Source organism: Hemibagrus wyckioides, linkage group LG07 (genome assembly GCF_019097595.1).
Source record: "Hemibagrus wyckioides isolate EC202008001 linkage group LG07, SWU_Hwy_1.0, whole genome shotgun sequence".
Taxonomy (NCBI): Eukaryota; Metazoa; Chordata; class Actinopteri; order Siluriformes; family Bagridae; genus Hemibagrus; species Hemibagrus wyckioides.
In genome coordinates this window covers 20,979,901-20,995,358 of record NC_080716.1, presented here as the reverse complement: position 1 = coordinate 20,995,358, position 15,458 = coordinate 20,979,901, and the positions used below count along the sequence as shown (strand labels likewise).

General features: G+C 40.8%; 1 protein-coding gene across 1 annotated transcript in view; it reads right to left on the bottom strand.

The window, feature by feature from the left end:
• Positions 1 to 3,177: 3,177 nt before the first annotated feature.
• The window catches only part of fxr2 (FMR1 autosomal homolog 2), a 14,739-nt gene continuing 2,458 nt past the window's right edge, over positions 3,178 to 15,458 (bottom strand). The window contains exons 3-18 of the mRNA XM_058395294.1: positions 14,548 to 14,600; positions 13,189 to 13,282; positions 12,651 to 12,722; positions 9,989 to 10,137; positions 9,564 to 9,657; positions 9,336 to 9,452; positions 8,853 to 9,023; positions 8,364 to 8,442; positions 7,810 to 7,919; positions 7,583 to 7,669; positions 5,865 to 6,084; positions 5,026 to 5,205; positions 4,676 to 4,876; positions 4,469 to 4,567; positions 4,154 to 4,248; positions 3,178 to 3,960 (exon numbers count right to left, since the gene is read on the bottom strand). Of these exons, the coding sequence (XP_058251277.1) occupies positions 3,850 to 3,960; positions 4,154 to 4,248; positions 4,469 to 4,567; positions 4,676 to 4,876; positions 5,026 to 5,205; positions 5,865 to 6,084; positions 7,583 to 7,669; positions 7,810 to 7,919; positions 8,364 to 8,442; positions 8,853 to 9,023; positions 9,336 to 9,452; positions 9,564 to 9,657; positions 9,989 to 10,137; positions 12,651 to 12,722; positions 13,189 to 13,282; positions 14,548 to 14,600 (1,932 nt within the window). The 3' untranslated portion in view covers positions 3,178 to 3,849. The remainder of the gene's footprint in view (positions 3,961 to 4,153; positions 4,249 to 4,468; positions 4,568 to 4,675; positions 4,877 to 5,025; positions 5,206 to 5,864; positions 6,085 to 7,582; positions 7,670 to 7,809; positions 7,920 to 8,363; positions 8,443 to 8,852; positions 9,024 to 9,335; positions 9,453 to 9,563; positions 9,658 to 9,988; positions 10,138 to 12,650; positions 12,723 to 13,188; positions 13,283 to 14,547; positions 14,601 to 15,458) is intronic.

Sequence of the window (15,458 nt, the reverse complement as noted above, 5' to 3'; positions counted from 1 at the left end):
AAAGTGGACCAGCACAATATTAGGCATGTGGTCATAATGTTATGCCTGGTCAGTGTATGTCTGTACTTTTGAGCTTCACCAACAGCCGGAACCAAAAAAAAAGATCAGAAAAGGTGGCAGACAACCTGGACAGAGTGCCAACCCATTACTGCACAATCACACACTACAGTCAGCCTACAGTGTTTAGACCAGGTCAGGAAACTAAAGTACCTAGAGAAAACCCCTGAAGCATAGGGAGAACATGCAAACTACATGCACACAGGGCAGAGGTGGGAATCAAATGCTCAACCTCTGAAGTGCGAGGCAAGTATGTCCCCTGCAATAAAAATCCTCTTCAAAGCATTTCACATACCTTCTACAAAAAGCCTTTACAAAATGAAAAGGAAATCAGTTTAATTCACACTTTCAGAGTGTGTTTTTTGTTCGGGGCTGCAGAGGTACCCTTCATCGAGCTTGTATATCTGTTTCACTTGGAGACATGCACCTTAAAAAAGGAAATAATATGTAGTTACAAAATGTACTTTTCTAGATAAAAGAGACATACAACATACGTAACATTGACTGAAAGCATTTCCCTCAGCAAAAAGAGGGAGTTACGGTATAGTAGCATTGTCTTTATCAGAGGTTTTAAGCCCTAGTACACTTTGTACTTCATGTTTTAGCGTTCGCCCTGCTCTAACACACCCATGGATCATGTAGTGCTGCTCATTAACAGATTATATGAATCGGGTGAATTGGGAACAGTGAAACCAGTGAAGTGTACAAGTTCAAGGACTTTGACTCGTTTGTTGACAACTCCTTATGCTTATAGACTTTAAACAGTACAAAGCCACAAAGACAAGGTAATAAACACTGGTTATATAGGATACTCTTGCTAGTAAGAACACAAGTGGATACTATATAATGTAATAGGTCATCAAGTCACATTTTCTAGTGTCTGGTGGTTTTGACACACATTTAAAGCCTGAGTGCAATGGATCAGCAATTCTTTCTTTCTTTTTTTTTTTACTTGCTCTAGAGGTTTCTAACTGTGAGTTTCTCACCTCACTTCACAACACATAGTTCCAACTTCCTGTCTATATGCAAATTCCACAACATCTCAGATAAAACAGATCACTGTTCTTTCATTCTCATTCTCTCATTTAACACAAGGCTCCTTAGTGGTGTAGTCATTATCTGATAAAATTAGTCCACCCACATGCCAATGGAAAGCCAGTGATTTATTAGAAAAATCTTATATCCGGTCACATAAGGACAGATCTTGTCCATTTTAAGCTAACTTTAAGATCCACTGAGATGGATCAACGGTGCACGAGATGAGGGGGGAAAAAAAAAGCAGAGGTGGAATACACAGCTAACTGTGCAATCAGTAACTTTTTAACAACTGTGCAGCTCAAATGATTAGCCTGCACCTTTGTGCTAACACTGGAGAAAAGTAGACATGTGGCCTGTCAAGAAGAAAATAAATAAATAAATCAAAAAGCAGCAGCAGGACCTAAAATCAAGGGAGATTCCTAGTGCGACCAGTAGAGGGCAGCAGACACAACTTAAACTTTCTCCATAACCAGTTCACCTAGAAGTAGGGCAAAAGCAAAAGGGCATGTAAACGAGGAGTATTCAAATGATCCATGGTTTCATATTTCAGCTGAGCTTGAGATGTTTAAACACGTTTATTAAAAACAGATCGCAACTTTAACTTGATTGAAATAATTCATTGCCAGTCCATTAAAGTAGACAGGTTCTGTAAGGAGATTCTATAATCCTGTTCTGCTCTGGGTCTCATTTCTTGCTGAGACATTAAGTCCAGATTGTACACAAATGCTGTAATCCCTGTGTACGGTGCTCTCCTGGTAAAGTCTTGTAACTTTGTGCAGGATTACTAGATTCAGGCACATTTCAGCTTTGAAGTAGAATTTAATTGTACTGCTTTATGGTGTGGTAGTGTCCTGCAATAAAAGATGAGATTGTAAATATATATGTAACCACTCAAATCAGTGACTTAAAACGCCACAGAAAAAAGAGAAAAAAAAAACCTCTCGGACACTTGTTTCAGTGGCTTTTTTGTACCATTTCAGCACAATCAATGAACCTAAATGATCGTTAACACAAAGTTGATGAAATAAAATGCTCGATTCCAGAAATATTTTGTTTCAATTCCATTTTATTCTTTTTTTTTATGATGTGAAAAGTACAACCAAAAAAAGTTTGAGAGCAAAAACCAAGATGACAGTAATGTGAGCCGAAGGGGGACATGAACCCCCGGGTCTGTCTTTTTTGACTGCAACATTCAAGAACGCGACAGACATGCTGTTCCGTTTAAACCCCACGCTTGCCTGGCCTTCTAAAGGCATGTGGATTAAAACTCAGGTTTAAACCTCCTTGACCAGAGACCCAGGAAGCCTAAACTGTGTAGTGACAACATTGGAGTGTACTGTATATTCACATACACCATTGTGTGTGTGCGCGCGTGTGTGTATGTGTGGCTGGCTCTCAACTTTTCTGAGGCTGTGCTATTCCCTACACAACATGCCTTCTTGATCACTAGGTTGTGTAAAAACCCAAACCCATCCAGTAGGGGGCACCACAGAGGAGTAGTCACCTTTTAAAGCGTTCAGCAGGCACAGTGTGTATAAACCACATCATCTACTGTGGTGTCGAAGCTGCAGCTGGGTGCGTTATCTTCATCACTTTCCCACGCAATCACATCCCACACTCCCTCTCAGAAACAGTGGTGGTTTTGGGGGGCGGGGATCAGAGGCACTGATGTCTATGTCTGGATATTGGTTCTGGGTAAAATTCGCAAAATCTGGTTCTGGCAGGTTTCTAACTGTATGTCTGTAGATGAGGCTGTTCCTGATGCAGCCATGTCTGTTTGCCCGTGTAAATGCAGAGCACAGAGAGGCGAACACCTATCCGTTAACTAACGTGACTGCATCCTTTCGTCCCTCTCGAAAGAGCTGGCTCTGAGATGATGTAACAGTTCTCCCAATTTGTCTATGGTTGCATACTAACTACATGTGTACAAACATACACACACACACGCACACACACGCACACACAATAAACAGCATCCAGATCATGACTCCTACCACAAATTAACTTTCTTACCTTTCTAGTTTGGCATTAGTATCAAATTTTATCCTGTCTTCCCTCTCCTAGCACTGGATTCTCTTTTACTTGAAAAAAAAAAAAAAAAAAGCATAAGAAACAGTATCTGTTGTTCCACGAACAAAAACAAAAATGCTCAAGTTTTTTTTTCAAATTCAAGGCACAATGTCTTTCCTTTCTTTTCCCCTCTACACACAACCTTAATCCTAGAGTACCTTAGCCTCAACTGCCAGTCACATGAGAGGCTCCGCCCACACATCCCTCAATCTCTTGGCTAGCTCCTCCCCTCGCCTCTAACACTGTTTCAGAGATGCATCTGTTTGGGAATGTGACCAATCCCACACCAGTGAAGAAAAACAAACAAAAAACATCGACAACAAACAAACAAACAAAAAGAAAACCGTTTCTCCAAAAATAAAAACATATAGTCACGTCCTGTGTTCAGTTACGTCAGATTTTCGAAGCATATCCACCAGCTCTTTTTTGGCAAGCTTCTTTAACATATGCACTAAGTACTGATAGATAGGATAAACATACACCGTTAAAGTGTTTAAGTAGATGCGTTTGTCTTTTTTTTTTTAATATCTTTTTTCTCCTCAATCTCATATGAATTCAAGATTTTTAGTCGATTTTCACTCGTCTGTTTAAAGGTTTACGTAAATGCAAGCAGGGACAGATCGCTGTAGTGTCTTGCTCTAGACAATGGTCTTGAGAGGTGAGCTGACATGTCGTGATTTCCATTTAGGAAACGCCGTTCACCAGGGTCAGAGCCTCCCCGGATGATGCCACACCATTGCTAGGAGAACGCTTGGACGGGGTATGCTCTTCCTTCTTCACACTAGTCCCATTCTCCTGTTGAGGAAAACAAAACGAATGGATTGGTCTAGTGTGCACATTTGAGATATTTAGTACTTCAGAATAGTGTAACTCTTCTTCAGCAGTCAACAACAATTTTTGTGTAACTAAAGTTTAATTCAAAACAAAAAAGGGAACTACTGCTTATATTGTTCCAATCAGTAGTAACATGCCCTCAAGTGTCATGTACCTTAGGGTGGGAGGCATGCTGCATTTCCTCTTTCTTCACGGGAAGGTTCTGTCGGCTCTGAGATTCTGCACGAGAGATGAAGTCGGCCACGGTAACTGCAAATATTGACAAAAAAATAAAATAAATAAAATCAAACAACTCGGGCAGGTTGGGATTTGGCAGTTCTCCTTATGTGCATACCCCAAGTCTAATTATGTCTAGAGAGTGCAGAGTCATGCTGCAGCTGAAACAATGTTTAGAATTTCAACATTCTCTCAATAAAATATTATTTCTGAATAAATAGTTTTATTAGTTATATTACAGTGTTTCTCTTACCTGGCTGTCGGTCACGACTGGCAGAGCCTCCCTCAGGTCGGGTGGCACGATTGCGGCGGCGCCGGCTTCTGTTTCGCCTCTGGGGTTTGCCTTCATCTTCTGAAAAGCAACGAGAGGGAATGGTATGGTCTCAATGTGCTGCAGGATTTAAAGGAACAAGCTTGCTATGATCGGAGCTCTTCAAACTACACTGGTGGTTCATCTTACCCAGTCCATTCTCACTAGTAGCTGCCTGGCCATCTGACTCATTGGCAGCATCAATCACACTGGGCTCCTGGTCATTACGGCGGCGGCGGGAACGTCTGCGGCGGTCATTGCCGCCCATGCTCTCGCTGGCATCAGTGTCTCCACCCACATCACCTTCACCCTCCAGCAGAGAGTAGGGGTTACTGTCAGGGTCCTTTAGCACTGATGGAAAGAAAAAAAAAGAAAAGAAGTGTGTGTTACACACACCAATTCTTCCTTGCATACAGCACACACACCGGTCAAAAAAATAAATAAATAAAAAATCTACTGATACAACACAATAATTTTAATCCATTATACAAGCTGGGCACCTGAGCTAATTGTGTTCGAGCTGCGGGATCCTGGGCCTCCACGGCCTCTGCCTGTGCTGGATCCTCGACCGCGGCCTCCTCTCCGGGAGCCCCTCTCCTCACCACCTACTCCCCGGGGCCTGGGTTCCCGCTCAGCCAGATCCTCTGATTCAGATGCATTGGACAGCTCCGAGTTTGTTCCTAACATGGGATAGAAGATGTTGGGCTTATTAGAACAAACCTTGACCATGTCTGTCTAACAAACTGGGGACAATGCAGTACCCAATGAATTACAAAAGTCCATGTTGTACCTGATTTAAACCATGAATGAAACCACATGCAGGTGGTAAATGCACCAGCCGATTTAAACCAGTACATACAAAAAAAAAAAAAAAAAAAAAAATCAGTCTGTAGACACATTCTAGCCACATGAACACATACATAAAAGTTTTTTATCCTAAGTGTTGTGCAGATTTGCATATTGAGTTGATTTGCATATTATATGCTACACAGTAAACATTATATCTGTAACTGTATGTGACGGAAAATTTTATGACACATTCCAGATCCCAAAACTGTGACAATGCAGAACAACCAGGTTTTTGTAGACAGAATAAGCCCAATTCTTCTTTGGCTTCATGAATTTCAAATTCAGATTTAATTCAAAACCCCCATTTAGTATTTGAACTGGAAATGTTCAATCTATCCCTATTAACAGTACAACCTTTGCACAAAGGTTCAACTGAACAATCAAGAAAATTCACAGGCAATTTCCACCTTTTAGACATTTCAAGCTTTTCCATCTGGGTCTTCCCAATTTACAAAGCAATAGTGGAGGACATAATGTACAGCTGACTCACCATAACCAGAGTATGCATTGTTGGATTTGCGCCCGCGGCCTCGTCCGCCGTACGTACGGGAGGTCTGTAGAGAGTTGCTGCTCTCGTCAGTCTGGTATCCCCTCTCCCGATCACTGGCTCCAGGTGCACCAGTGCGGTTCGGGGCTGTACGGTAACCAACACCAATCTGACGAAGCTGCTCATCGATCTGCAGCCGCTCCAGGCGCAACTGTTCTACTTCCTACCAATAAGAAACAAACGCAACAAGTGGGCTTGATTATTACTGGACAGTCATAATATAAAAGGCCCTGACATACAGAACACAAAGCCAAGTTTATTCTGTCTATCTATCTATCTATCTATCTATCTATCTATCTATCTATCTATCTATCTATCTATCTATCTGTGTGTAAGACAAACTCTTTCATGTGAATTACAAAGGTGTAGATATAACTGAAATGCAGAACAGCACGTTTAAGTTAAGCTACAAAGACAGCAGTCAGTGCGTTTCAGTAAGGGAAATTATGTTTGAGAGGATGTCACTGCAGTGTATGACAGCTGCACGTTGAACAACAGCTGAAGGCTTGTACACTGAAGACTAGCGAGGGGGCTAAAGGGCTATTCTGGGAAGCACAGGGCCACGTAGCTTGTAATCCATCCACCAACATACCCTTACCCCCTAAAGTGTCCCCCTGGCACCACCCTAAAGGTTATCTTTAGCTGGTGGTGGTTAAAAGAGAGGTGTGATCAGCAGCTTTCCATGAAGGAGCACGTCAGGTGACCAGTCTAGAATGAGCCTCCATCTCCAGTGTTGCAATGAGCTTAACATGGCCGTCTGGCATATTTGCAGAGAATCAAAACTCTATGATTTGTTTTTAAAATGAAGAGAGTTTTTGAACATTAACCTGTCGTTTCACAACTGGCTGCTGCTCTTGGATAACAGGTAAAAACAAAAGAAAACTAAATAAAAATCCCTTCGTAGTATTAAGGTGTTTGAGTTCAGCTGCTCCTCGCCTTGAGCTTAGCTGATTGCAGTCAGGGGAAGAGATGAAAGGACACCGATTTGAATAGTTTCTTTGCTGAAGTGTGATGCCACCAGTGACGAACATTTTTACACAGAAATTTGCAGGGGCAGATTGATTAAAAAAAAAGAGGAATGCAAAAATATTGCACAGAAAAAAACCTAGCACCCTTTTTATTTAAGATTTGTGAACAAAGGAGTATAAACAGAATTTTACCACAACTTTTCAAGTTTTCAAGAAAGACTGTGTCTATGTGAATTATTCTTGGCCTTCAATTCCGAATAAATTTTGTCTGTATTGTTCAACCATTTAATTAAGATAAACACATCATAAAATATGTTCATGATTATATTAAAAAAAGAGATTGTAACTTACTGATTATGAGGATAACACTATCAATTCACATTACCTCACATATTGTAGGTGCTGGTGTATTTTAATAGCCAGTGGAACTGACCAATCAAGTAAAAGCTCTGTCGTCAGAAAGCCGACTCCAGGCTTGTGGGGAGCAACTGGCTCAAAAAAACCCGAAGCTGCCCTGCTCACGTAAGATTATCATCTTGTCTGTCAGCACATGCTGCTTAGTGCCAACACAAGTTGGACCCAAAAAAATATATATACAAAAATTGAACAGGTGTACATTTTACCAGGCCAGGTGATGACTGAGCTGCACTAAGTCGGACACACATAATATAGAATCCTCAGTAGTCGACTAACCTGCAGGTAGGCGACATGGTACTCCAGCAAAGCTTGAGCATTACTGATGTTTTCTTTGGTTCCTACAAAGATGAAGGGAACCATACCCTGAAAGAAGGGAAGACAAAAAATTAAAGCAAAAAACAGAATAAAAAAAGTCAACATAAAGAGCACAAAGTTGTGATTGTAATTCCATCAGAACAACTGAGAGACTGTGAGGTGTGTTGATGGTGCACCATCAGGCTTACCTCCTCTCTGGGCAGCTTTTTGTCATTGTCCCCTTCGATCCGAACACGTACCACACCAGACTTGTCCACAATTTCCTGGATGATTTTGCCACTTTTCCCAATAACTTTGCCTAGATATTAAGAGAGAGATAGAGCTTCAAAAGTGACCAATATTTTTCAGTCTAGCTACAGTAAAATTTTATTTAGTGAGCATTTGAAACTTGCAGTCATAGCAGAAATAATAACCTAATCCTGATGGCTACTGAGAGAAAAGATTATTTGAAAAGGTATCCATGAAGAATCATTTAAACCCAGTAAGAACATGACCATTTGTAAAAATCCAGGCTACATGTGGAATGCAGTGATATAACCTGACGGAGCCTGAAATAACAAAACCTGACTGAACATGACAGAAGGGTGTCTTTGGCAACTGAGCTATTATGCTAATATGAGTAAAGCCCATCCATACACTATTCTTAAGACTAAAGAGCTAATTTAATTTGTCATTCAAATGAAATCAAGTCAAGATGTAACATTCAGTTTAGGGATCTCTGTGTTTGACCCAGTAAACTCACCTACAAGATTCCTTGGTACCTGGAAGGAGTCTTCTTTAAACTCCAGATATACTCTAGCCTGTTTCACAGCTTCTGGGGTCTGGTGGGTAAAGGAGAGAGAGAGAGACCATGTTCTGTTATTTAACACACATTAAGAACACACTATTATTCTCATGTGTATTCAGCATTTAGTGATCATGGCAATTCAGAAATTTAGGTGAAATACCATTTGCAGGGTTTGCATTAAAACTGTGTTCAGCAGTTGAGTTGTAAGTTTTCGTTTGTCCTTAAGGTATGTTAATTTTTTACACAACAATAAACTTGAATAACCCCTGGTTTAAAGCTGCTAGAGGGCCAGCACCGTTTGATCGATCCCCTGTTTACAGCACAGCTTAGGGCACTGTACGTTACACGGCATTTTAATCCCTTGCTTAAGTACAGTAGCATGTGCTACAACCGTAACACTAAAGCACCAACGCAGCTGCCTGTTGCCTGTCCTCAAACACACACCTCTCCGTAGATCCTGAAGGTGCAGCTCTCCTCCTCAAGCTCAATGGCAGTAACCCCAGGAACCTTGCGGGCTTGCTGGATGTTGGCACCGTGAGAGCCGATGGCCAACCCCATCAGATCCTCGCGCACCCGTACCTCCTCCTGATAGGCTGATGCCAGCTGTTTACTTGTCTGAAGCAAAGACAAGGCAGCGGGACAGACTTTAGCTTCGGCTTATTTTCTTGCTTAATAAAACAGAATAAGTTAAGATCCCTGCAGTGCAGTTACTAAATTTTCTATATACTTTTTTCTGCATCAATGTTTCATCTTTAACTAACAATTACTAAAAATGATATCTGCAGAAATCTACTAAACTTGTCACTGTGACTCCATGGGAAAGAACCCTGCAGGGAAAAATAAACCTGTACACTGCAAGTAAGAATGTGAAGAATTTAAATGTATGTATGCTGATATTTGAATACGTGTGTGTGTGTGTGTATGTACCTCCAGGTGTTTGGTGGCCTCCTCGTTGCGGGACATGAGCATGAGCTTGGTACGAATGCTGCGGAAGTGCATGTCACTCAGAAGGGAGGCACGCTTCACTGTGGAATCGTTCGTGGACTGTGGAATAAGAGCATTTCCTGTTCCATTACCGTGCACTCAGGGAAAGAAAATATTACAAGTACAGAATAATAAAGAGATTCTGCAACAGAGACACAGAATTGTACTGACCAGTACAACCAGTTCGTGTGTTGAATTGCAGTAGAAGACGCAGTTGGCTCCGATTGCTTTCCTGAAGTCTTTGTGGATGTTGTCGGTTAAACAGCTGCCAGATTTAATCAGGAAATGAAAAAAATAAGTCACTCTCCTTCTACTCTCCTGCCGTCTTCCCTGTCTGTCATTTACCAACACTGCAGACACCAAATGTATGTGTTGTGTAAGTCTGACTGTGTCAAATAATTTTTAGCTAAAGAATCTTTTAGCCGAAAGCTTTCAAGAGACTTATATAATGTGCTTATAAACTGTAACGCACAATCCTGATCATGCAAATGTGTTTTTTCCCCTCTCGGAATACATAAATACTATGAAAATTTGAATTGTATTTGAAGAGACACATTTGATGTTCCAGGTCACGTGGATGAAGGCGTCAAACTCACATTTCTCGGAGGTCCTCGGGCACAGCAATGGTGGTTTTGTAGAAGGAGTTGCGAGTGGAAGGGCTGTTGGGGTTGACGGGCCTGATTCTTTCTGATGTGACAATTTCATTGTATGTGGCATCGCATGCAGCATACTCGATCACATAGAACTGAAAACACAACATCCAAATAGTGAGTATATATATAAAGAATTAAGCTGCACGTAACCAATTTAAGGGAGTAAACAAGTCATTAATAATAAGTAAAAACATACGGACATTTAATGGAAAAACGTGTTAAAGCACTGCAAAAACAAAACAAAAAACCCAAACTAAAACATTGGTGTAGAAAAAGAATACTTCTGAAATACAAAGAACAAGTCATGCACTAACAATGCCCTTTCTCTCACATGCTAACCTCCAGCTAAATAAGTTCAAAGACAGCATTGTGTTGTGTATTAAGCTCAGGAGAAAAAAAAAATCATTAGTCTTTGAGTGAAGCATCGATTGGGTTGATAAATGCACTAGCACACCAATCAGTGAATTCAGACCATACTCAATGGAAGGAGTTTTCATTCTGCCAAACGAAGTGGTTCAATAACTTCAATTAAATTTGATCTGTACAACACTTTTGACAAAAGATACTGCGAAAATCAGCTTTAAAGGATCTTTAAGAATAGGTGCAGCAAGTTAGATGCTCACACATTGATCCAGAACTGGAGCCATTTACCATAATGAAAAGGGTCATTATATAAAACACCAAGTCTAAGTGTGATCTTATACTGTTTTGCTGGTGATGGAGTGCATAAGAGCGACATACCAGCTTGTGCTTCATATTGAACCAGAAGAGAGTTTGATGCTGCAAATTACCCAATGTGCCGTCTTAGACAGCCGACATATGTGTGTGCACGAGCAGAAGAGATCTAACCAAGGTGCTAGAAAAAGGAAAAGAGCAGTTGTGAAGGGAGCCAAGTGTTTTGCTCTATGCAGTATTTTTGCCAGGGTGCTGCTGTGTGAACATAGACACACACACACACAGATTCCACCACTTTGTCAGCATGATAGCACGCACCATTGTGTCGATGCCCCACAGAGAGAGCTTTCACTGTAATAGATTATAATAGTGTTGGACTCTAAGCCAAGCGGGCAAATGAGGGGTGTGGACAACATCTTAAAATAAAGCACACTCAATTTGGTCATGTCTATTTGAGCATTAGGGTCAATTTGAACAATTTATAGCCTTAAACCAGGTGAAGCATAACATGCTTTAATAACATGAGGTCAAAGATGCTCAAACATGGACACTGTCTATACAATCCTACTATCGCAGATGAAGTCATATCTTAGAGGTACGTTTATGGGTAATTGGGTCAAGAGCTATGTATCTGTGCTATTAGGCCAAAATGTGCTCCCGAAGGGCTTGAAACGCCTCCATCAATATTCACATTCCAGATCTAAGGGGACAAAAGCAGAGCTCAACAGTGCAGATGTGAGCCTGAACGCCAGGATTCAGGTTCAAGACTAAGCAGTAGTATGTGCAGGCCATCGCTCAGGGATTGGCTTGTAGATTTAGTTTAATACTATAATTCGAAAATAAAGATCACCTCTGGAATTACTGCAACAATCAATCATTATAAAAACTTAATTAAAAAGCATCATGGTGGTATAATTACAATACACTAACAATATAAATTAGTCTCATTAAGAAAGAAAAAAAGAAGAAGATGGTACTACTTATTAAACATCAATAAATCAATAGGGTATCACGTTCTCACCCATTTATCTAGCTTATTTGCACACACTTTTAAAAATAAATAAATAAAATCGTTAGCTGAAGATATATTTTCAAGCTTAAAGTTAACAAGCTCTTACATTGCCCTGAACCAGAGCATGTACGCTTTCTTTATAAGCAGGTTAAATTGGTCTAGACCCGAGATCTTAACAGGCTAACTTTAAAATTTTATAAAATGTTGGCAAGTAAAGTATTAGCTCAACAAACAACCACATTTTCAAAGATGGGAAATGTACACGTGTTCACAGAAGCTCCTTCGCCGATTCCTCTTGCCTCGTGAACATGTCCCATGGCTCATCAATTTGTAATTAAACTCCCTAAGCACGTACTGAAGCTTGTGGATCATTTGTATATGTCCCAGCATTCTTTTGTTGTAAGGGGAAAACCTATGTTACATGTTAAATGTCATCCAAATATTATGCAGTGAACGAATTCTGTTTATATATTTAATTGCATGTTTCCTATAGAAGAAACTTATACACTAATCAGATAAGGATGATTAAAAAAAAGTATTAAATAATAAATTAATAATTATATATATTTTTAAATAATTTTTTTTTATTTATTTAAAAATGTAAAATAATGACTTATTACTATAAAGAAGAGCATCTCTGTCCTATGGAAGGATTCATCTGAGTGCCCCCCTATAACCATAAGCCACAGCTGCAAGCTCAGTCTTCTCCTGTGTGAGAGCTCACTGATGCACTCAGCTGTGTGATATGGATTATGCTTTGAAACAATAGAACTGGATGTGAATGGGAGTTGTTTATGGACCCTCCTAGAGTTGATGCTGCTTATAATAGGATAAAGAGCTACATTTGGCTACCACAGCTGAACAAGACTTCATACACAAAACATGGTAAGAATGGTGAACGAGCAGTCTCAAACTCACCTCGCCCTTCATCATCCTCACCCTCGCCAGCCACCAGCCGCAAGGTTCCTGCTCATTTGCTCGGGAGTACACCTGACACACAGCATATACACAAACAGGTGAGCATGTACAGGGGGTTGGAGTGTGTGTGTGAGTGGGTGTGGGTTGGAGGGGGGTGTTCATTAAGTGCAAAAAGGGAACTCAAACATAACACTGGTGACATAAATCCACAACTGAATTAGACCCTGATTAACATAGTGATACGTGCATATCAAGCTTGGGAAGATAGGGTTTGTGGATTTTGGGGGTGGAAGACTCACCAAAATCTATAGAAAAAAGCCCCAAATGGTCGATGTAGATAAACCACTGACAGCATGTGCTTAAGTGACCACATGGTTGAGCGTTTTCTATGTGTCAGTAACGCTTGCTAATAGCCCACAACAGCTGTTATGCTGAGAACAAAGGGACTTGGAAGGTGATCTTACACACTGTAACGGTTAACAAAGGTGTGTAAAGCTGTGATCTGGAGGAGCCGTGTCTAGGGTAACAGCAGCCCTACCTCTACTTCCTCGCCCTCGCCGATGTCCTTGTGGTAGTCGGATGGGGGTGGCAACCTCACATCGCTGAACGGCAGCTGTCTCTCTGGTTGCCAGCTATTTAAAAAACAAACAAACAATAGGAAGGACATATGCATACGTGTTAATTAGTGTCAAACAAAAACAAAAACCATGTTTCTGCCTTCTGGGAACAAAATCTATGCTAATCGTTTGACTTCTGTTTTTACACTCAAGCCCCAGGAAACTCTTAGCATACCCTAACCACACGGTGTGGTATTCTAGCAGGATGTGAACACTCTCACCTCCATTATACGGAACGTAACTCATTATAAATCCTACATCACAGAATTTTAAACGCTTGAGCATGTTTATCAGTAAACTTTCCTTCCACCAGAAATGGCTAACAACCTTCAACAATTTTCAACAATTGTCCACCAGAGAGATTACTTTCCCCATGTTGTCACTTTAATGTGCCAAAGTGTTAAATTTGCCACTTAAAAAGTGTCAGCATAACATACTATAAATATTAATCAACACATCCTCTTTCACATTAATGTACTGTCTTCTGTTCACACATATAACCCCCTTAATGTTAAACAAGCTGGGCAAAAACCTAAGTGGTACTCCAATATCTGCTTTTAATTTCACTCAGGATAAAGCTTGAATTAAAATACAGACTAATCTGACCCGGAACCATCCATGCAAGAGAACATGTGAATGACTACAGTTGTAGTTGACGACAAGTCAACGTAACCAGTCCAAGATTGGCAGGGACGTCATCAACCCCCACCCGAGTTCACATATCTCATAGGGCTATTTCTGTCTCACCCTCATCAGGGCGGAATGAACAGGACTGCACAAGAGCTCTATGATATAGATAAAATCTAGCCCAGTGAGTATACTGATCAACTTGCTGACAGGCAATTGTTCAAATCAGCATGAAAGATGTGAAGAAGAAGAAGAAGAAGAAGAAGAAGAAGAAGAAGAAGAGAAAATAAAAGGAGATTGCGAGAAAGGACATGAACAGAGGCTCGGGTGAGGAGTGGGGTGGGGTTTTCAGGACATGGACGAGAATGAGACTCAGAGAGAAAGGCTAGCACATGTGCTGAGAGAAAGAGAGACGGGGGGACATAGGGGATGTACACAGGCAAATTTAGGCTAGCAGAAATGGACACCACTATCTACTGGCAAGACTTCTGACATGTAAATGTTATACTGAATATTATTTTAAGTTCAGATGGGACCAAAAAACGGCACTGTTTGATCAGTATTCAGTCTAGCTTATCTGGGTATTGGTCTAGGGGTTTGGAGGTCATCTGCTAGTGTTACAATCACACACAACAAAAGCTGCATAAACTTACTTGTTCTCAAAAACTATCGTGAGGGAGTCTTCATGGACATCTTTGATGAACGCCTGAAAGGACACAGAGGAAACAGAGCATGTTAAGCTTCAAATAGATGCTTGACCTAAAGCTGCACTAAATAGCAAGCTTCCCTTATAAAGAAAAAAAGTGAACACTCAAATCTAGGTAAAAATAATAGTAGTAAACATTTCTTGATGTTGGCACTGTTTTATAGGGAAGGGGAAGAAACAGCACAAAGGTTTTTCTTTCAATATTGAAAATTTCAAAAGAAAAATTTTCTCTTGTCTCAAGGGGCATAAAAGTCCTTCCAGGATACCCTGACAGTCAGGCCAGGTTTCATATACGGATGAACACACACCCACATCCACATAGTATGTGACAAAAGTTTTGGGGGAAGTGGCAGCCTGTCACACATCACAGGGAAAGTGAAATATGAATTAGGAAAAGCCAACTACGATCATGAGAGGATGATTGAGACACCGCGAGCACGGACCCCTTCTAAAAATCTGTTCCTCGTCCATCATACCACCACTCAGTTTTATCAAGACACACCTCCAACCCACAGCGCAGGCAGAGTGACGGTGCTGGCAGGGTGACACTGCCTAATATGGGGCAGCAAAAAATGGAAAAGATAATGAGAGTAAACCAAGACCTCTGGTATTCCACCTGCTTGGAAAGACACCTTCCCTGGAAAATGTTCACTGGTTTCATGTTCTAATGCATGCGCTACATGACATTAAGTCAAAGTACAAAAACAGCATTTAAATACCTAATTCGGAGGTTTATAGCATGAGAAGTGTATTTGAGTTCGTTACAGTCGCCATTTTGGGACACGTGCCAGTAGAGTAACGACGTCCAGCGAGTCTCTTGCATTTGCCACTCTTCGAAGTGAGCACACTGCCAATCCC